Genomic DNA, 23546 nt, shown 5'->3' with positions numbered 1-23546 from the left:
TATGATAGCAGAGCGACATAAGGTGAAACGGACATGAGACAATAAAGACCCAGCTGCACCAGACACGATTCAGTCACTACAAAATGCTTTAAGAAAAGAAGCTTTTGGATTAGTTCTGTCTGGATGAGAATGTTCAAGGTAAACTCCCAATCTTCTGATGAACTGTGGGCTGCAGTGTCCAAAGAACAGCACACATCAATGCACAAAAAGGCTTTATCATAATAAAGACACACTACCATGCAATGAACTATTCAAACTGGAACAGAAAGTGATAAAAAATTCAGCAAAAAAAAAAAAAAGTCGACATCTTAACAAGTTATTTTGTCTCCTTATATCTGAAAATCCCTGGAGAAGTTTCTCACAGTGAAGCAAACTTGCTTCTGTTTCAGAACTTTTGCTTTTCATTTCAACAAGTGTCAAGTATGTTTTAAAATTAAAATACTGAAACTGGGACAACCAGCATTAACACTGGTTTGGATAACTATCCTAGGGAAACACAACTGTATAACATACTCATTATATTTGTGACTACTGTTGCTTACTTTATAGTTATATTACTGTTGGGTAAGTATTAGGTAAATATGTTCAACACAATGTGTCACAACATAATGTGATTCAGTGTGCTTAAAATAGATATGAGTCAGTATTCATAAAAAAAAAAAAAAAAAAGTGTTGAATAAGTTGTATCAATAATGTTAATAACGTTGTCTTTTGAAACTTTTAAAACTTTTAAAAACTCTTTTAAAACTCTACCAAAACTAAAATTACCAGTTAAGATGGGTTTTTTTGCAATGAGATAATACCTTATATGTAATAAAAAGAGAGCAGAAACATTACTGAAACAGCATCTTATTGTCTCACATTTTTTTTGAAACACAGCGTTCGCAAAAACCACACAGAAAAAAAAAGTCAGGACGCATGCTTGAGTTTCAGCGGTTGTTAAACCACTGTGGTGTAATATATGCATGAAAGAGAATCTGTTCACACTGCTGGTGTACGGTGAAGAAAAGATAACTAATGGGCTCATTAAGGAGATGGAGCCTGACAATGCCAAGGAAAGGTCACAGCAAAGCATGACTTACTGGAGTTGTAAGAGCTGTGCCCATCGGAAACTGTTCTAATGAAACAGGGGCGGGAAACACAGTGGTATCAACACTGCAGGCTTGCAAAACAAGGTAGGTACACTGTAAACATGGAACAGTGGTAATATGGCACTGTAGTGACCTGGCAGCTTTATCCGTCATAAAACAATGTCTAATTAGAAGGAATTTAACACTCCCTACTCTACATGCTCCAACTAAAATAACACAAATTAGTTTTCTGATATTATTTTTGAAGGTCTGTCCTGTCCTTTAGCCATGTACTTGAGGGAACCATGTCAGTGCCCAATGTCTCATTTGTCATTTAGCGACGAGGTCAAGGGGATCTAACTCAGGAACACGCAGAAACGTATTATTAAAAAAAACAACAACAAAACAAAAAAAAACACCAGTGGATTTGCTAATATGGATACAACTGCCTTTTTTAGAGACACAGAGTGACTTGAATGTGTAACAGAGTGTGGCTCAGTTTCTTACCAACTGTTTTCTTGTCAGCAGGTTGTTCAAGCTGTCTGAACACACTGTATTTGTCTCCAATATCTGGATCAGAATTAGCGAAGAAAAATGAGCACATTAGAGCAGAAAACACATTCAACAGGCAGTATGCTACGGCTCTCTATGTACTGTTTCAATGAGTTTATAAGAAGTTAAAAACATTTCTATAAAATTGAAGGCACGCTCATTTAACCTGTTTTGAAACTTATCAATACTGTGTTAAAAAGTCATAAAAAATTCTGTTATGTGAATAGAAAAGGAGGCTGCACTACTCCTCTGCTGTGTCATGGCGAAATGACATCTGAAGAGAAGGTGTCAGAAAGGAGCGGGAGGCGAGTCATTATCTGTGCTGCGATGGTTTAGACATCCAAAAATCACTTTTTTCCTTCCCTGACGTACTTTATCTTTGCATAGCTTTCCCTGGCCAAAGGGTTTCATGGGGAAAAGACAATGTTTATAACATGCCATAGCCCCTGTTAGAGGTATGGAAGGTACCTGAGGCAGGTGGTGCAGGCTCTGCAGGCTGATCCACAGACAGCTGCTTGAAGACAGCGTACTTATCAGACGACATGGCCTTGGAGGAACCAGAGACCGGAGTCAGCATGGCAGGGGCGCTGCAGGGACACAATAGCTATAGTCAGACATCAGGAAGAGTGAGGTTCAACAGCAGAGTTTAATCCACATAAGCTGCATGAGCTGAGTGAACATTTGCCCTGGGCTCAAACAGTTTGAAGACTTACAAAGGTTTGTTGTTTTTTTTTTAATAATCCCTTTTTCATTCTTCACAGTCCTAACAATTATGAGGACTACAGCTGAAGCAAACTGAGGGTACTTTTTATCAATATCTTTGCTTTACTCACATTAATACTGAAAAAGACAAAGGCAAAAACTGATGTCTTATCCAGCTATCAGTGCAGTCTGTCCATGTTTGCCACGTTATTATGATTTTAAGAGAGATCTTCTTGACATATTAAACACCTGTGCTGTTTCTTAAACCAAAGCTCTTCCAATTCAGGCACAGATGACTGGGCCTCTTTGTAGTCATGTTGCTGCCAAATTCTGCCAGATGACATTCAGCCCAATAAAAAACATCTCTGAAGAAGTGTCTAAAAAGTGCTTTTAAAAATAATAAAAACTAAAAAATTATGGTCAGCTTTATTACATGTTTAGATTTTCTTGTCATAAACCAAACTGAATTTAAAGGGACTGTTTGTGAAACACGCTGATTTGCCTTCTTGTCCAGAGTTAAATGAGAAGATTGAGGCCACTGTTTTTCATGTCTGTCTGTTAAATAGAAAGCTACAGCCTGCTAACTGGTTGTTGGCAGCAGCTTCAAAATGCTCATACAGCTATGAGAGTCATATCAATCTCCTCATGTTTCCTCAGTGGAAAGAAAGCAAGTATATTCTCGAAATGCTGAACTATTCCTTTAAGTGCATGTTGCTTCAGTATTTATGTATGACAAGCGAATGAAATGACATGATGACCATTTGTTAGCTCCCCTGATGAGACACAAAAAACAAAAAATCTCACTTTACATTGCAAAAATAGCTGATATGATGGCATATAAGAATCAAGCATAAGGGAAAATCATTAAGCTCACTTTCCAGAGATTACTAAGGATCCTCAAAGCCTTTTCTCTGCAAGACACCTGACAGTAAGTTATGCTTGCCAGTTCAGGCTGGCAGGCCAACATGAGCTTTTCAGCCACTCACAGACAGCAATCTCAGACTGTGGGGAATTCTTGTTACATTGCTAAAACAGTCAGGATTCTATGTTATCAGGGGAGAAATAGGAGTGCATTATAAAACGCCTAGGCCACTTAGATGTGAGATACTTTCATTCTGCTTTCTCTTTGTCTTTCAACAGATAATTGCCTTTCAGCCTCCCCTCCGGTCTCTCCATATGGGTTTGGAAACTAAGATAAAGAAATGAGCTTATCTACTGTCCACTGAAATGAATTCATTAAGAGATGACCCAAACTCATTGTTATTCTGAGGAGGTTACTACCAGATATTAAGACAGTGTTTCTCACTGTATGGTTTCCAAGATAGACAATGCAAGGCACAGATATTATGCAGATTCACTCAGCTACAAATAACCGATGAGGGCTGAATATTAGACCCTCAACACTGAACGTTTCTTCAGAAAAGTAGTTAAAGTTCAAAAGGACAAAGGAATATTGAGGAACACTTGAAGACCTGTATATATTTCTTGTTATATAAACTCAGCATGAGGGTCACGTCAGCCAGGGAAAATCTGAGAAACATTCTGCTTATTAAAACACTGCTAATCATTAAAGCTACAATAAAAATGCACTTTGTAATGTTTAAATGAAAAAACTTTGCCTGACTGCACCGCACCTGTTTTGGTGCTGAGGGGCGATTGCGGTGGGAAGTTCCCCCTGGAACTCAGCGAAGGCCTGCTCTCCTGTTCCTGCCTTTGGAGCCTCCTGGAAGTCCTGGAAGTCATCGTCATCAGCTTTGGATGCCTGAGTCAACATCACGTTAGTGAGTAAGATTTGAATTATGATCAAGTGAAGAAGAATGCAGAATTTAAGTCATTATTACTTGTGCAGGAGGGAAACTGGCGATGAAGTTAGCGTTAGTGGGTGCCTGAGCCGGTGCGGCAGCTGTCATAGCCATGACTGGTGGTGCTGGTGTGGGCATGGCCATGGAGACCGGGGGCTTAGTCATCATGGGCTGCTGGTGCTGGGGCATGACGGGGGCCATGGCCATAGCCAGAGCCGGCAGGTTGGGCACTGGCGGAGAAGGGAACTGACTGAGGATTTCCACATTCATTGCAGGGAGGCCACTCTGAAAAAAAGGAAACCTATTTAATTAAAGGGTACGACGAGTGATGCTTAATGTTTTTCTTACTGTCAGCGAATCCAATGAAAAGACGCCAACCAAAGCAGAACGCCTGATATCGCTTATTCTTCCGTGCCATAGAGCTAAACTGATGTCTCAAAACAACCAAAAATGCACTAAGTTAAAGATTTAATCTGAAATAGACTGAACTTTTTTGGGGGGAAAAATGCAATCAGGGCTACAGATGCAGTGAGGAAGTGACACAAGTATTGACAGAAAGCCAAGCACACTGTTGGTTTTGGACTTTTTACGGGGTTTGCTGAAAAATATAGAATGACACCAACCTTAGTCTGTAAGAGCAAGTCTCACAATTTCATAGCCTCAGAAATTTACAAATACAATACAGTTTTCGATCTCACTCACAGCTGTCAGTACACACTGGCTACTTTGAATCCATTTTATTTGATGCCATCGTGTATCACCAAACCAGGAAAAAAGACTGACGTTTGCATATAAATTATTCAATAAAGTCAACCTCATTTTGAACAGATTTCACAGGTGGATCCAAACCTTTTCCCCTTAGAAGAGAATGCACCTTGTCTCGCTTTTGCTTCAAGGCCCTTAAAGATTTACATCACCAAAGGTGTCTTATTATTCCTCGCATGAAAGTGGTCGCATGCAGCGTTTCGTGAGCTGCCTGCAGATTTGCATCCTCATGGTGTGGTGGTGACAGGCCCAGGCTAAGGATGATAAGAATCCTCCTGCCAAACTCAGCTGATGGGAACTCAGAGATATATATATATATGGCTAACAATGTTTCACAAGCCCTGGGCTGATTCACAGCACTGCCTCTTTCTCTCTATTTCTAGCTACGTCTAATTTCACTGTGGCGTTTATGATGAGGCTCTGTGGAAGCCAAGAGCGACGATTAGTGAATTCATTCTAAGTGGATAATTTGTCTTGACTTCAGCGTTTACCTGCGCCACGCCAATTAGTGCAAGTACAGTGTAGAGCTCCTCCTTGGTCAACATGCCAGGTGTTGTGCGGTTGGCTGATGCCCAGATTTGCCCCAGTGCTTCCCTGGGAAGACCTGATGACATTAGTATTGGGTAGAGTTTGGCTGTGTCTATCCCTGCAGGAGTCATGGTGAATTCAAGAACTTTCTTGAACATTTCTAAAAAGAGAAAAACAGGAAGAACATTAATATATACTAGAAATTGAGACATCAAGAAGTAAAGTTTTTAACTTGCAGTTTCATTTTCTGCCACAATACACAGTGTGATGTCAAATATAAATCTCTGAAACAGAACAGTGGACATATTCATGGACAAATGTTTACCTGGGATGAGGCTGTCATTGTAAAGCCAGGCTGGCAGCATGGGCTGGATGTGCTCTTGTTGTGGGTATACGCCAACACCTGCTGTCACACACACACACACACACACACACACACACACACACACACACACACTTAGTAAAGATAGCAAAAGCCCCGTACAGGCATATGATTTGCCAAGCCTCTTGGCAGCTGAGCCCTGCTTGTATCGAACTCAACAAAATCATACACCTGAAGTCTGAAAGGCTTGGTGCAGATGTAATGCTTCCCTGCACTGAATCACAAGCATCCTGCCACGTCAGACATCTATAAATCAGTCTGTGAGCCATTTCCAGCCTTCGAAGAGAAGGGAGAGAAAAGACTGCCTTGTAAGAAAAAAAATAAATAGAAATCTAATTGAACAGCTAACACTGACCTAAATAAACTTTTTACTTCTGCAAGCAAAAAAAAGAAAGCTATGGCTCGTTTACAGTCTCTAAAAGTCCTTCTGCAAGGCATCTGTTTATTCAGGCAGCCACTTTACACATAATACATTCATCAGTCTTGAGCAGTTTAATAAATCTTATTACAAATCTCCCCGGTCTCAATGATGAGCATCTATATTTCCCTCGATGACAAGACAAGACAAACAAATAACAGCACAAAGGAGTAGCAGAATGGCATGCACAATTGACCTTGGATTATGTATGGGCCCCAGTAGCACCTGCCAATCCATGCGCATCCCTGTTAAACCAAAGCAGTCAGCATGCGCCAGAGGTCGTTCTCTGAGAGGGTGTTACACAGCGAGGGAACAGACGGCAGCTTATTGAGTCAGCAGGTATTACCCCAGGACCGCGACAGACACAGTCCATTTCCACAATGTGTGCAGAGAGCGCCAACATGAGAAGGCCTCTCTAATGAGATTTGGCCTGAAGTGACAAAGGTATAAAGCTGGGAGAAATGGGAGCAGAGACTTGGCTTAGGCGAAGATGTAAAGACACCAGGGAGAGTACCTCAAAGACATTGCCATTCCATAATAATCTCAGAGGTGAAGAAAATGTCAGTGAGATTTCATTTAACAGCACGCAGGCAACTGTAATCTGGAATCAGGTGTAAACCAGTTATGACCCAAAGATATAGAATAGATTAAGCTCTATTTCCTCAGGACAGAAAGGAAACTACTGCCTTGATTTTGTGTTAATACTGCAGCAAAGAAAGGGAGAGAAGAAGAAGCTATAAAGTCGAATAAACAGGCACTTCTCTCACCACTGTCACTACTGGTTTGAGGAGATGAGTCAGCAACTGATGGGGCAATGCTGGCCGCTGACACCGGGGCCTCAGGTGGCTTTTCTGTGACGAAGACAGAACTCAAGTCCTCAGGAGCCACAGCCCAGTTCCTGGATTTAGTGCTGGACTGAAACTGGGTTGAAACTTTAGCTTTAGGACCCATTTCAGCCAAACTCTGCCTGGACTTAAAGCTAACGTGGGCCATCTTTTCAGCAGTAAAATCACATGAGGAGAATAGCTTCTCTTCCAGGGAAGGGCCTAGAGGGGGTGAATGAGGAACAGGTTTCTTGATGTTTTTGATACAAAACAGCTCTTATTATTGCTATTATTGTTAACAGCTCTTATCAGTAAGTTTCTTACTGTTCTCAACTTAAGTTGACAGTTACAGCTTTTGCTATATTTAGGAGAATATTTACTGATTAAATTTTATGTTTAGTTTCTTGTAATATGATTTGTGAAAGAAAATCCGAAAACTGACGTCAGGGAAATACAGATGCAAAATCTGCAGCACTGTGGAGAGATTGATAAAATCATGCTATTATGACGCAAAGTTTATATTTCCTGTCCAGTCCAGAGCAATATGACTGCTGCAGCTAGGAATATTTATTAAGGGGACCATGAAATTTTTTTTTATCAGTTTTATCAAATGTTTATCAAAAATCTGCCATACCTATTTTTTTAACTAATTCAGTCACAGACAACATCAAGCTATTTAACTAATATGTCCTCATATACAGCCTTTGCCTTGTGTTACGAATATTTGCGAGCAGTTCCAAAAGAGTCTTTTGTGCAAGTGCACTTGGACATGTTTACATCTTTACTCTACGCCTGCTGGAAAGACCACTAATAAAAAAAATTACAGTGATGTAAAATTTTGTGCCCCTAATAAAGTTAACAGCAGACCTCACTGTGTTTATATCTGGCTTACTGTCATACAATAGGCATTTTCAGCACGACACGTTGCACTCCTGCCTACACACAGGGTATCTATCATATATTACTACCGCATAGCACTACAGCATCAGGAACAATTAAATGTGTCAAATGTCTTACACAACTTGAAATTTTGATTCTACATTATCTGAACAGGAATAAACTGCTCATTTCCCACATCAAGCAGCAGTGTGTAAGTACACTCCCGTGGTCTCCCATCTCTTTAATCAGAGGCAAGCAATGCTGAGGCCATCTAATCTGCTTAACAACTAGAACAACCAGATGCTGAACAACTAGGTCAGAAATGTCTCAGAGGACTAGGGGGGCAACACTTGATGGAGGGCTGGCTGCTGCATTTCTCTGGACAGAAGGTGATCTCTCTGCCCCGTCATTCATAGTCCATAGACCGAGAGCTGTCAGAGAGCAGCTGCTCACAGAGAGATTTGACAGCAGATGACACAAGAGAGTGACAATCTTCTATCAGTGCTCGAATCATAAACTGATTCTGTATCGATTGTGAATTCAGCGAGAAACAGTCTCTCTTTAAAATGGTGAAGCAAGTTGGATATCTTATTTATTTTGCGTCCTTGTTTGCCTAGTTTGTAATGTCTGGTAGCTTTTAAGTTTTAGCTAATGAGACCATGCCATCTGCTGTGCTGCTGCATGCTCTCACACTGCAACACAGGGCAAAACCAGTCAAAAATGCAAACATACCAGTGAAAATATTCAGCATTAGCAATTAAAGCAACAATATAAGTTAAAAAAAAAAAAAAAAAATCTTCAGATTGATCAAAAGTGTAAATGGCTGTGTATAAACTATGAGGATCTATGGGGAGGTGTCAACAAAGCAAAAGAAGAGTTACCTTGAAATGTAGATTGGGAGCTGGTGTTGACAGCAGAGTGTTGGGTGACAGTGGGGATGGACACAGAGGCAGGGAGGGACTGAGGGAAGGAGGAGGAGGAGGAGGAAGAGGAGGACAGACCTGACCTCAGGGAAGGGGACGAAGGTTGGACTTGGGCCTGTGAGGAGAGGTGAAGTTCGGAGGAAGGGAAAGCCTTTACAGGACCTTGAACAAAGTCACTAAAGTCGTCATCGTCCTCAGAGAAACCTGTCTTGGGGGCAGAGGACAAAGGCTGGACGTGTGCCTGAGAGGAGAGGCTGAAGGTGGAGGAAGTGGAGAAGGAGGAGGGCGGAGGGAAGGAGGTGGGGGCGTCTAAAGGCCCCTGAAAGTCACTAAACTCATCACTGTCCTCGGACAAAGCTGGGGGGAGGGAGTGAGTGGTGACAGACGGGTGTGATGGCGATGAGTCTGCAAAAATGAAGAAATAATGATGATGGCACAACACGTGACACACACTACAATGGAGAATGAACCAAGGGCTACACATTGCAAAAGTGAGATAAGACTGGCTATTCTGTGCAAGACCAGAAATTGTAAAACTGCAAATTCAACCAAAATCTCTTGACGTACAGCATTTAATTAATAAGATAAGAAGTAAAAAAAAAAAAAAAAAACTATTTAACTGAACTACTGATGATCACTTGGATGAACATCGACACCAGCATAATGACTCTAAAGCAGATCCAACCTGTGGGTCGGGACCCCTCCAGTGGATCACAACATATGTCTGGGGGACCTTGAGATGATTAATGTGGTAAATGACAAAAATCTATGCTCATTTTGTTTTTGTTTGTCATATACAGGGTTTATTCAGCTTGTCTAGTTGCTAGTAATCAATCAGATTAAAAAATCTGACAGGTTTACGGGTGAAAAACTGTTCACAACTCATAGAAACTTGTGACATTGAGCCGTTGAGAAGGTTAGGGGAAATTTCCCGAACCCAGAGAAATCTGAAGATTTAGTACACTCTACAAAGTTGAGAACATTCATGTTGAACACACATATAAAAATCAAGACTCTACTAAAAAGTGATATCAACAATACTGCCAGGTGTACGGACAATGTGACAGATGGGAAAATAATGTGATTAAGGAAACGCGAATCTGTATTGCATATTGCATACTCAGACATAAAATCCCCAATTCTGACTCATCTGGCTGCCAGCTGGGCAGTCGTCACGTTGCCCTGCCTCTGATCCAACTATTATTCTCATACAGAATAATTTCAACAAAGCTACAGTGAGCAGCTCTGCTGATGGAGAGGCAGATGGAGAGGGAAAAAAACCCAGAGATTAAATCTAAGCACAAAGGGGAAAAACCCCAGAGATTAAATCTAAAACACTGAGGTGAAGGTACCTGGCTTCTTGGTCTGTGATGATGGAGTGGGGTGCATCTTCGCGTCTCTGCTGAAGCCATCCAGGTTACCTTTGATTGCCTCCAAGGCATCATCGCGGCTCTTTTCTCCAGTCTGAGTACAGAACAATAAAGTATCAAGGGCCCAGAGGGTCACAGACACATGCAGTGGGCATGGATATAAAAAATCTTAAAATAAACAGGCTGTGGAAGGAGAGGGAGACTCACCTTGGGTTTGACACTGCTGAGCAGCCTCAGCTTCTGTTTCTGCTCCTCAAATTGTCTTCTTTTCCTGTCCTCCTCCAGCATCTTCTGCTGCTGCTCCAGACGTTTTCTAAAAGGGCAGGAAGAGTACACACATTATATGGAGAGAAGCGTAAACAACATTCTTGAAAAGGTTGCTAACAGGGCAAGACAGTGGTATACACTATTTATGCCATTAGCCCGAAAGAAAGTGTTTGTAGAGTAGACTGAGTAAAATACAGGGCAAAAGTATATAAAAACAAAAGTATAAAACTTTTGAGAAGAATGTCTGAATTTACAAATGAAATGCAACAAAGGGTCTGACTGGGGAAAAACTGCCACTATCTTAAACCCCCAAAACACCCCTTTGTCATATATGTTTAAAACAAAGATAACACAAAGACAAAAGCTAGATTATATTTTATCTATGTAAGTAATGCATATATTTATGCAAATCATTTGGCAATCAAGATAACAAGTATGCAAGTCATTGCAGGTGTTTTCCCCTGATTGATAGGTCAAAAGCTGTTAAAACTGCTGTGCTCATATCACATGTACTTTGTCACTAGAACAGGTCATAACTGCCTCCATGTTAGCAGATAGGACATGGGCCAAACTAAAAACTCAAAGTACACGACAAACTAATTTTACCTGAAGATGGTTTCTGTCATTTTAGGAAGTTCTTATCACGGCGATGTATGTTGAAGTGTTTGCCTGTTTTAGGTTAACAATTTTTTTTTTTTTTTGATCGACCAATCATGGCAGATCTAGTCAATACAACAAACAAACCCTAAGAGGAACATTAACAAAAACATGTCTTACTGGTGCTCCTCAGCCATTTGCTTCTGCATGTCAGCAGTGTACTGGGGTCCAGCAGGTCTCATACCCATAAACTGTGCCTGACCCAAGAACTGCATCCCAGGGGTCTGCATCCCAATAGCCATACCACCCTGTCAGACCAGACACACACACAAAGAAAGAAAATGCAAACAGCCACTCAGCAATTTCATTAGTATTTTTACTGCTTCTATCATGTATTAAATGCTTACGCCAAGGCAATGCATTTCAGAATGATCTTAATGAACTTAAAAGTCTTGTTAAAAAAATCACCAAGCTGCAAACACATTCCTACTGAATGAAATCAGTTCAATCGATGGAACACTGCTTCAGTATTATACATTCATAAATGGAAGTATACATTACCAAGTTTGTGATAAATAATGCAAATTCAGGTGGCAAACCCCCCCATTAGAACAATTTCACCTCACAAAAAAAAAGAGTGCAAACACTGAATAAATGTGGTGTATCTGCACAGTATCACACCCAGCGCAGATATTCAAGCTCACCTGCATAGGCATGGCTCCTGGGGGCATCTGTCCCCCAAAGTTCATTCCCATCATGCCCTGCATGTTCGGCTGCATGACAGGAACCATGGGGAAGCCCTGCTGCTGCTGCTGTTGCTGCTGCTGCTGTTGCTGTTGCTGCATTGGTACCATCCCTGCAAAAATACAGAAATAAATACACACACACACAGTTACAATGTACTGTAGACTCGACAAAGAATAGTGCATACAATTACTATCTGAAGCATGAGCGTGAATCCAATTTAAAGTATGCTGAAGAAAACTCAATACGAGTCTGGAGTTTGGAAAAAAAAAAGCCTCCAGAGTGTGGACATGATTCAGTATTGCAAATCAATTTCTTGGACAGCTGGAAAAAGACACAAGCTCAGCAACAACCAAATCTGTTTTTCTGGTGACTACTGTGACAGCTTGGAGCAAAACTAGAGCAGGGAGGGGAAAAAAATGGAAAAAAGTGTCTGTTTGTTTTCACAGATGCTGTGTGAGCTGACAGCCAGAGCTGAGCAGCCAGCTCCTCCTGCAGCCTCCAGATGATTCACCGTGTTAGGGCTCAGCGGGGCTGATAAGTAGCTTGTTTAGTAGGCTGCAAACAATCTACTTTGTCTAAAATGACATAGCTAATGGGAGCATGTAATGACCCCTTAGAGACGCTTATCCTGGTGGTGTGTAGATGGTTTATCGGGATTGTTACTGCAAAGTCAACAGCCTAAATATGACAAGCACACACAGCTGAATTAATACATTTGAGGCCTGCAATGCACTGCTCTGGGAAGGCTAACAATGGCTCCAATGTGCCGAATATTTGCTGCTACTTATTTCTGCCCAGTGACTAATGGTGATCTTTGACGGCAAGGTGCTGACAGGAGAGACTAATGAGAAGCAGAGCAGCAACAATCTGGCTGGAGTTTAATAGACATACGTTCTTAATCAGTAATGAGTGAACCCAGTACTAAGTCATGTGATAGCTGGAGATGTTCTGCATTTGTGTGTGATCAGTGAAAGTGCAAGTTGGGGACAAAATTTATGTAGAGTTTATTCGCTTTTCTGGAAATCCTTAATACACTTGAACAGAAAGGAGCTTAAAAAAAATCACACAAAAATGTGTAACAACATCAAGAAATTTACTGTACTTTGAAGCAAATTTCAAATGCCAAATAAAAGCCAAAGTTTTTGTGGTTTTTACTTCTCACCATAACTGTTGAAACTCAAACGTTTTAGAAAAAAATTACTTCTGATAATGAAATCTGTTTAATATATTTCAAAGAAACAACTTGGAGGAATAGACTGGTAATGTTGACTGCAGAATGACTCACCTTGTGGAGGTCCCAGACCCCCTCCAACAGGATACATAAAACTGAAGGAGAAAAAAGAAAAAAATGAAGGTTATGAGATTCAACCGAAACCTAAAGTACCATTGTAGGAAATGGTAAGAAATCTTAATCAGGCTTCCAGCCATGCTGTGTAAATATTCAACATTCCTAAAATCCAAAGATAAGAAAGCTACAGGGACCAAACATAGAAAACATTATGATAAAACACAGTAAAATTAGTTTAAGAAGCCTTTGTAAGCCATGACTGCATTTAGCTGTAATAAAAAAAAAATCACAGAATTTATGCCCAGTAAAAGCCTTGTCAGTTATTCATAACTGTGATATTACTTTGTTAGATGTGTGTACACACGGTGGTTGTGTAGTTCTTAAGGCGTCTTTTTAGTCATCTAAATTCAGGGTGTATCTCATTGTGCTACTGCAGTTCCAAAACACAACATAAATAAAAGCTGCTTTCATTAAAAGCAATAAATCTGAGAGGGTAAAGAAAAAAGTTATCCTACATAAGTTTGCTGTTGGCATTTTCTGATCGGGAAAAAGCAGCAGGTACAGAGGGAGCTTTTCTTTGCTCTGCAAACTGAAAGTAGTTTCAGCCTTCTCATAAAGACCAGATTTTGGTGAATTTCCTTTCCATTACTGCCAAAAAGCAGCAACCTTGGTGCAGCTTCATCTCCACAGGCGACTTGGACTCACTGTCACCGGGCCTGCAACAAGTCTCCCCTCACCAGAGCCAACCTGCACAGGCCTTCAGCTATTTGTCAAATAACTTATTACAGCTTAGTTTTTCAGGCTGGAGCTGATGATGCAGAGACCAATAGAAAAAGAAGAACCAGGTCTCTTGCTTCCCCGACCAACTCTAAGTTCAGTCTGAGCATTGAAGAGCATTCAACTAATCTAATGGGCAAGTGACATTATCATACTGACAAAGTACCGACACAACTGTGCTAACAAAAGGGAGGCAGGGAACTCATTATAACAAAGTTCAAGAATTTGCCATTGCAATTATCAGCTACCAAGCGCAAATACAGAATAAATTTGGTGCGAATTTTTCTTCTACAAGGAAAATTGACTTTTGGAAGCTTTGCTAATTCATCAACATGAAGAAAATTTGAATCTTTACACAGTACAAGTGTTGAAAACTGAACACCAGGGCTCCATATTTTTGGTTCAGTCATTCATTCATCAGCACTGTTTTTAGCAACAGAAGCAACAGCAGGCAGCTCTTTTCTGTGACAATGCTCTACAAACCCACTGTATCGGCTCATCAGACACAGTTAGTAACTAGCTGGTGAAACAAACAATGACAGATTTCCCTCAGGAGTTGGTGGAGAGCAAAAGAGAGCTGGAGGGCGAGTAAATACGGCACTGAGATTGATCAGGTAGACAAAGTCACTGTTTACACTCAATAATAATGCAGCTCCATGTCTGCTGGGTGTATAAACACGCAACAGTTTGCTATAAATTAATCTTTATAAAGCAATAATATGTCAATGTTGCCTTTACAGCTTGTTTCTGCTGCTCCCAAGTGGCAAAAAACAGGTTTGCCACTCATTGACAGTTTAAATACACCAAGGGAGGGGGGGGAGGGGGGCAACCATTACAAAAGGTAGCGCAGTAATGTCATCACAGAATAAGGCTCTGATACACAAAGTGATTTTACAATGTCTTCTATTGTTGTTTATCTGCCTTTCATGTCAACGTGTTGTGGTTCTGCTGATAACCAGCCAATTGATGTCTATGTGTCCTGTTGGAATGAAATGAATAAAGCTCTGATAATAGATGGCCTCCTCATATATTGAATGAGATGATCTGAAAGCCTTTATCAAGTCTTCTCGAATGTTTAAATTCAGTGATATAGATCACAGCGTGTATAAAGGAAATATTGATGCCATTTGCTTTGCGAAGTTGCGATTTAAAAACATTTCACTTTTTATTTTATAGAAGAGGATGAACTTCAGTACGGATGCAATACAACTCTGTGTTATCTTAAGTGATATGCTTGACACGGAGGGTTTCAGACTCGTACATCTGCTCCCCCTAAGATTTGCAGCTTACAAGGCTTTTATAGGAGCACTACAGCGCTGATGCCCACCATCCTGCAGCAAATAACAGTTCATGGCTGGGCAGATTAACATAGAGGGAGATAAGCAGTAATAGCAGCTGTGGACACATGGCAGGCCAGTGCCTTGTAGAAAGCAATCATCCAACAGCTACCATCAAACTGCTGAAAACCAAGAGGCAGACAGTGAGGTCAGGAGCTTCAGTCAATGTCATCAACGAGAAGCCGAAAACTGAAATGATTTTAGCTTGTTCATATCGTGCTCTTTTCATGGAATATAGTAGACAAAAAATACAGACTGAGAGGTTATGTGATTAAGTTATTGAACCTGTCATTTATCTGCAGTACTGCAAAATAAAGGCACACGATCAGTGCTGAAACATTTGGTTGATTAATTCATCTGAATCACATTTAATTCCATGTTTGATTATCAACAGTTCTGACCACCTATTTTTTCTTTTAAATCATCTGTCAAGCAAGACATGCCAAACATTCTCAGCTTCTCAAATGCAGTTATTTACTGTTTACATCTGTTTTATATCGCTGTAAACAGAATATCTTTGGGATACAAAATGAGGAAGTCATTTCACATTCTGAGAAATCAGTCACTTAAATAGATCAGTCAATCAATGGAAAGTTAATCAGCGACTGTTTCGTTAACTGATTAATCATTTTTTCAATTTCAATCAAAAATCAGTGGCAGCGACAGCGACACAAAGGGAAGGACTTGCTTTCTAGCAAATGTCTAACCACAAAGCAACTTGAAGATGTTGCTTTGGGTGGGGCTACATTGAGAATATCTGCTGATTAAACGATAATGAAAATAATCTAAAAAATAATTGATCATCACAATAGCTATTTGCGACCCTAAACACCATACAACATTTGCCCTGGCTCATGTTAATCACTTATGTGACCAGAATAAATCCAGGAACACAGTCAAGCTGAGTGAACCTTTGATTAATTTGGGTTGAGTCCACCACATGAGCCAAAGGCCCTTGTCCTGCTACTCTACACAAACTAATTCACCTACAAATGCCGACATAATTTCAACTCTGACTGTCATGAACTAAAGCCAGCGAGGAATAGATTATATTTCCTGTTATAAATCCAACTTGGAAAAGTCAAACCACCACACAGTAAGACACTCTTGAGAAGCAGGCAATACAACATCATCTGACCCTCATGAAGTCAAATGTGTGATGATGTGATCACATGCCCACTGATGTCATGTATCTCTGTCACCATTTAATGAGAAAATGCAGCTACTGCAAATTAATGATAATTAACTATCTTTGATGATACATTTACCTTCAATACATACAAAACTGTTTCAACTGTCAAGAAGGTTTGATACGCTGCACTACTGCTCCACCTCCTGGCTTTCGACTCAAGCACTCTTAACACATTTTACTTTATTCTTGCTGTATTACCATGTCTGCCAGAAAAACACACGGCACAGAAACTATCAAAAACTTCATTCCTTCATTCTTATCCGTTGTATTTGGCAAACATTTCAATATGTTACAGAAAACAGATGCACCAGGCTAAAAGTATATACAGTTTATTGGTGGGGCGAAAAAAAATGCCTGCCCTTTCCTGTGACTGAATTATTAAGTCATTTTTTCTGTTTCTTCTTCTTCTGTTTCAAAAATTAAAGCAGATTGACACCCTACATATTAACACTGAGTGGACACAGTACAAGCAAACAATACTGACATAAGCCAAGATATATTATAGTCCAAGTCAATGTCTGTCTATCAGACAGCAGAATGACATGCATATAAAAGAGGACAACAGTTACCCCAGGTCTTCACATTACACCTGCTTTTTCCTACTTCCTACACGCATCCACAGTCTGGAGGGCTTTGGTTTCACCTGTCAGATCAGTATCACCTGGCTAGTCGAGATGCTTGTAACCACACCATATTCATTATTCAAGCTGCTCGAGTTCAGCTTATCAAAGAATCATGAGTCTGGCCTTTTCATCTCCTTCACTGACCATCACCACACTGCCTTAAAAAGATAGGCGAATACCTCCTAAACATTTACAAAGACCCGCCGCTTAGACATGTGGAGTACACGTATGTGACAGTGTTGTCTGTGTAGTCCGGTAAATAATAATTCGTTAAACATGAAGCAGAGCAATGTGCTGTGAAACACAGCAAGCCTCTGAATCTGGTGTGACAGAAACGAAAATCTTAATTATGTTAGCAGGTTTTTGTAAGTTTTTCACTTTCCATCTGCCTCCCTTTCGTAAATACTCAGTAGTGCACCAAGGACACTAAATAGCTACATGACCGATAACATATTAGTCTGAAAGCCGAAGCTTATATTAATATATTAACAATATCAGCCGTTCACAGGCCTGTCTGTACAGATGCTAGCTATTTCCCAACAATGCTACAAGAGAGTGATGTGCATTATCTTTTCCATAAAGGTTTTAGAAGTGGATAGCGTGGGCTGCGGACAAAATGACAAATACAGACGCCAGGACGTATGAGATTTGTAAGTATATGAACATTGTGGCATTATTTTTGGTCCACTCTGAGTATGACAGGCAGCAGAAACAGCTCGCTAGCTAACGTTAGCTTCCCCTGTAACATAACGTTGGCTGAGACACCTGACAACCAGCCATCTCATCTCATCACCCTGCCTCGACAACAAAACAAGCCTTCACTGCTGTCTTTCAGGTACTTTAGTGTGGCCAGCGTGTTGCTAAGCGGAACCCAGAGGCGGATATTTCACAAATTATTTATTTTTCGACGACAGAGTTTATTTTAAAAGGCTAAAATACCTGCTGCCTCCCCCAGATCCTGGCCGCAGCGCCATCTTGATAACAGCAGTCACTATTAGGAAGATGATGTCAGCAGTGACGGAGCTTTAGCTTGGGAAATTCAACCCCGGCACTTGTCTGTCAGGCACAGCTCACTTCCTACTCCCATGTTGTTGCTCCAGCGCCACACTTTAATTCACAGAGGGGCGGTGTACAGTAACTCAAGTAATGTACTTATGTGCAAAGTTGAGGCACTTGCTTTTTCTTTTCATGTAAACTTGTATTTTAAATATTGCACTTTTTACTCCACATGAGTATTACAAAACACTCATTGAAAACGCATGTCACAAGGCTGAAAACAAAACTGTTCATGAAAGGTTTTCACAGGTCAGCAACACCACAAACATATGATGTTTTAGTGCTGTGCCAACACTAAAAACTGTAACATACAAACTACACAGTAATGCTGAAGTAATCTAGTTAGAAATATATCGTCACATTGCCAGGGGTCTCCTGGTGCATGATGAGGGGCTGCTTTTACTTGTAATACATTTCTTCAAGCTTGACAAAAGGAGAGGGAATGATACCTTGGCAGGAAGAATTACCTGAGAGGCACAGCACAGGGCAGCAAATTCCCAAATACAGGTGATTAGCTGCAATACCCGTAGTTTTCCAGTAGATGTCGGTGTTTAGCTTATTTGCAGTTTGTAAAGACCTACGCAGGAGTTGGACACGACGACTCGTCAGTTGTCGTTTCAGGGGCATAATTATGGAAAGTAGTGTTTTGCTGCTATACGCCAAATGCCAACACTCTAGATACTTTTTTGATGCACATTTTCTACAGTTCTCTTCAGCATCTTCAAATTTTGTCCACACCTGCTTCAAATAGAGTTTATTTTAGTGTGAATTTTGGGCAGATGAAGTTCACCAGATCTTTACCCCACACCACCTATGCTTCTATACCACGTCTTTAGACTTTGTCACAATACATGTTGGAATTTATGGTTTAAAATTTTGCCTAGTTTTTAATGATCAATGTTCCCTCATACAATATTTGTATATCTTAATTAAATTAAATTCATATGGTAATCAATGTTTACAACATTTATTTTCTTGGGTTGGTTTGTTTGAAATGTGTCATTAGATACTATCTTTGATTTTCATTTTCATTACTTGTATATGCTACACTAATTGTGTAGCCTATTTTTATTCTTTGCTGTATTTCAAGCCAACTGTAACCCATCTATTCCTTGATGTCTTTTCCAACATTTTTACTGGCTACTTGAAGTATTGAGGCTATTGTATGTCCTAACAAAGTGATTCAGTTGGCAATTTCATTGTTACACCACTGACAAGGTGGAGCACCAAGGAAAAGCTCTCTCTGGCATTGTCTTAGCGTGTGTTGTTGTGAAAGATTTACAGCTTAATGAGAGCAGTGTAAGGCAGTGGATGACAAGCCCCGCTGCCATCCATCACCTGATCTGCCCTCAACCTTTCCTATAGTTCAGCTCTTTTCAGCAGCAATGATTCAGAGTCCATGTACATGACAGAGGGACGAATGCAACCATTTAGGCTTCAGAGTGACTAACAATTAAAGGAAGATTAGCCAGTTTTAAAAACAAATGATGGTCTTAAAGAGCCACAGCTAGTGAAAAATAAAGGGGCGGCTCATGACTTTAAAATTCTGGCTAAAGCCTTGCCTACAGAGTATGATGTCCTACTTTTACGGAATATCATCATGTATCGACCCATTTTGTACTTAAAGAAACATATCCATCTGCCCAATGCATCGAGCATGCAATGGGTGCAGTTTCTGATTTGAATTTGGAAATATCCGATCCAAAAAAAAAAAAAAAACAAAAAAACATTTAGCACCAACTGTGAAGTACTCAGAATCTCACCACCCCACCTTACAATCCAGAGAAAATGTGATTAAACAGCTGGCTGAATGAGGAAAATATGAAACAAGAAACAACAAGATAACATACAAGCATCATCCAAACTGGCATAATAAAAAATGAAGAGACGGAGATGCGTTGAGGAACTTGAACTCGTGACTGGAGTTTCTTAAATCCTGACTGCAGCCCTACAGGATGACATCTTCAAGTCAAACTCTTGTTCATCTCCAAATTTTATTTTTACTTCACTTAAAAAGTCAGTTCTCAGTACATTTCAGGTAAGCTTTTTGAGGAGAACAGGACTTTATTTATCACCTGTGTATTTGGTTTGTTAATGTAAGCTCATTCCAACAGTTCAGATTATTTTCTACTATTCTTTACTGCTTTTTTTTGGGACTCATTGAAAAGACTGTAAAGGATTTTCAGTCTCTCGTCCCGTCCTCTTCTCTGAGTCCATTCACAGGCCTCTCAGAGCAGAGCGTGGGCTCCCATCCCTGCTGTGTGTGCCGGGTTTGGCTGGAGGCCTGCCGAGTCAGTCAGTCAGTCAGTCACGTCCCCTCGACGTTTGGCTCTGGACTGGCCGTGGGCAGCCCCCCTAGAGAGGAGGTCTGGCGAGAGAAGGTGAACATTAACCCAGGTTCCATTCTGGGTATCCCACTATTCCTCATAAATCATTAACCTGTCCAACATCAAGCCTGTGACAGCATCAGCATGACAACATCAATCTGCCAGGATTCCTCTGTACCAGGGGTCCTTGCAGGTTTTCAGCCTCAGATGCAAATTGAGCGAATTTAGTCAAAACAGGTCAAAATAGCCTCTTGCTTTTGCCTGCACAGGCTCATCTGAAACACCCCATGTGGCCCTAATATTCAGAGGACATGTTCAATACTTATTTAAGCTATATTGTTTCTTTCAGGTGTAATCCCACCTAAAGAATCATAAACATGTCTCATTTGTTGGGTGCGTTATCCCGTCTTATTAGCAGTGTATCACAGTCTGCTGTCCTGCAACAGACTTCTAACAGCAGTCTGAACAGTCTGGATGAAGTATCAGTGGAGATCTTCCTGACAGGACGTCTAAAAATGTTCATCTTCCTGAATAGTTGAGGCTGTCTCAGTCAGTTATTTTGTTGATTAATTAAAAGTAACCTGAATTTGGATAAAATGCCTTCACTGAATAATCTCTTCTTAATTTCTTAATCTCTTCTTCGGCTTACTGTCTTGCCTCGACTAATACTATGAAAGAAATGTTACATTTTTCCAATTGCATACTGATGAAATACTCTAGGAAATTTGCATGTATTATATTTATAGTGAATGGTTTTCTGATACTTGATTTAGACTAAGCACCACCTCCTAAATTACAGGATTTAATACTAAATCAATTTAATAATAAAGTATGTAATCTATAATTCAGGACTAAATCGAACTAAAGATATTATTACTGACATATGTTTTCTGTTTCTGTTTGTTGTGCCAAATGAAATAATATGAGATGAAAAGCCACCAAAGTGCAGCCTGGCTGTCACTGTAGGTGGTGCTGGTGGCGATGTATGCTGAACAGGACTGATTGTTACTACGGAGGCCTGACTGATCTCCCTGATGGTGCGAGAGCACAACAGAAGCCTCCTTGATCAGGGGCCTTTTGATGGAAGACTCCTGTCACAGCAGCTCCACACATGCGCATGTATTTCTCCATAGAAAGGTTGGCGTTAACCCTGGTCGCAGTGACCAATTAGCCCTGGCAGAGAGTGGCCTCCTGACCCTTGACCCCTGCTGGGTAGTCTTATCCATTAACCCCTTGGGCCTCAGCTGGAGTTGATGTAGTACTCTTTCTTCTGGCTCTGCTAAACACACGGTCACATTCACCCTGCAGCTTCCACTTTCTGTCTCCCCGTTCCCCGGGTGTCAGCTCGCTCCTCGCGTTGACCTCTCGAGCCTTCGACAGCGCTGAATCCACCGGTCGCCATCAGCACACCGCAGCTGCAGAGTTACGTTCTTCCTCACCGTATGCGCTCAAGGTGTCATCTTCTTCTGTTTCTGTTGCTGCCAGCCGCTCTGTGACTGCTTTCACTGAGCTTGTACCCTATTGTCAGATTTATTTATTGATTTAGTCTATTTTGTTTCTGTCTTTCTACAAAACTGTTAAGAGGGAGTTGCTGAAAACTCACGTTCAGCCACCTTACCTTGTACAAATAAAGGTTTAAAAGAAATCACTTACAAAATTGGCTGAATTCTCTTGAATGTAAAGACAGTGAAGAGTGGTTGGATTTTGCAGCTGTATCCAAGCAGAAATTTATGTTCAAAAACAAATGTCTTGCATTGTGGTTGTCAATTACAAAATTTCTTTCAGGAATTAAAATAATACTTTTAATGGAATATGACTGTGTGGTATATTCATATGTACTCATAATTTGCACTGTTATGCTGGTGTACTCGTCATACAAGACAACCTTATCAGACATGATATACAGGATAAATGACATAGTATCAAGTAGTTTAGTAATTGTGTTATGTTAGTTAGACTGAGATTGTTACTGTGATGTCAACATTTCAACTTTGCATGAATATTTCATTAAATTTGCCTTTAATTAAAACAGGGAAGCCCATTGCCTTACAATGACACCCTCATTACCTACAATATACAATGCTTGAAGTGACTACATAATATTAGAATACATATTAAGTGATAAAGGTACATGAGAGATACAACATGAATATATATTCAACATAAACACATACTGCTAAAACACGCTGCCAAGTCTATTTTATATAAAATATAAAATTTATTAGATATTAGAGATAAAGTTATACCTAATTTTACTAAGTTTCTGCAGATTGTTTCACTTGTGTGGAGCAATTCATAATATACATCTACTATATATTTTATCAATACTGTAACGATTACCCTCAAGATCATAACGATCAGTAGTAGGCTGAAACAATCCGTAAAAGCTCCACCATAAAAAAGATGTCATAATCCAACGAAGGAATCATTACAACACACAGAGAGCAGCTTATAGCAAAATGTTACGATCTACATTACCAAAAGCTGTGGTCAGAGCTACAAAGCACATTGTTGCTTTTTAACAAGTGAGTTAACAATGTCATTCACGGCAGCAGTTGGAGCAGTTACTGAACTATGACCAGCCCGGCCGCTCCAGCTGAAGGACATTGTTGAGGGGAGACGGTTTTAGACAGCTTGGGTATCGGCTGATATCATCTTTTTGTAACTGAACAACCTAAGCTGTTTTCCATATCATCATACAGACATATTAACATTTGCATAATAATAGCAATAGAACTCATATTAGTGGCAGTAACAGTGCAGCAGCAGTTTCAGTGATTGTTGTGCCTGCATTTATAGTTTTATTGCTATAAGTTTTACAATGGTTTGAACTTGGTGCAGGCTTAAGTCCATTAAAAAGCGATGAACTAGTTTGAATTATGGGGGAAGAGATGAACATCAAACGTTTTTGAGGACATGCTGGAGAGGTGAAGGGAGAGTCCCTGAGAGTTTCCCCCTTTGATCAGGTGGAAGCTGAACAGGAGAGCTGAGAAGGAGGTGGAAAAACGCAATCAAGTCCTGGTTCAGAGGTCCTGGAGACTGAAGTCCACTTCAGTTCAACTTACTGGATGATGATAGCTGTTCAACATGTGGACAAATGAATTCTTCTGTGAGTTTAAA

At 40.4% G+C, this 23546-nt stretch overlaps 1 protein-coding gene across 10 annotated transcripts in view; it reads right to left on the bottom strand.

The window, feature by feature from the left end:
- The window catches only part of synrg (synergin, gamma), a 34954-nt gene extending 16862 nt beyond the window's left edge, over window positions 1-18092 (bottom strand). For 4 of the 10 annotated variants that reach the window (XM_046389496.1, XM_046389499.1, XM_046389500.1 and 1 more), the window contains exons 1-14: window positions 17983-18092; window positions 13112-13152; window positions 11784-11935; window positions 11260-11387; window positions 10423-10528; window positions 10198-10309; window positions 8804-9250; window positions 6987-7265; window positions 5745-5825; window positions 5383-5579; window positions 4166-4411; window positions 3959-4086; window positions 2091-2209; window positions 1578-1640 (exon numbers count right to left, since the gene is read on the bottom strand). In XM_046389496.1, coding sequence (XP_046245452.1) covers window positions 1578-1640; window positions 2091-2209; window positions 3959-4086; window positions 4166-4411; window positions 5383-5579; window positions 5745-5825; window positions 6987-7265; window positions 8804-9250; window positions 10198-10309; window positions 10423-10528; window positions 11260-11387; window positions 11784-11935; window positions 13112-13152; window positions 17983-18017 — 2134 coding nt within the window. In that variant the 5' untranslated portion in view covers window positions 18018-18092. The remainder of the gene's footprint in view (window positions 1-1577; window positions 1641-2090; window positions 2210-3958; window positions 4087-4165; window positions 4412-5382; window positions 5580-5744; window positions 5826-6986; window positions 7266-8803; window positions 9251-10197; window positions 10310-10422; window positions 10529-11259; window positions 11388-11783; window positions 11936-13111; window positions 13153-17982) is intronic. The other 6 variants (XM_046389505.1, XM_046389506.1, XM_046389497.1 and 3 more) reach the window with 5 other exon arrangements.
- Between the last annotated feature and the right edge of the window lie 5454 nt (window positions 18093-23546).

This window comes from Scatophagus argus, chromosome 5, assembly GCF_020382885.2.
Source record: "Scatophagus argus isolate fScaArg1 chromosome 5, fScaArg1.pri, whole genome shotgun sequence".
Classification (NCBI taxonomy): Eukaryota; Metazoa; Chordata; class Actinopteri; family Scatophagidae; genus Scatophagus; species Scatophagus argus.
This window is presented reverse-complemented; position numbering and strand designations above follow the sequence as displayed.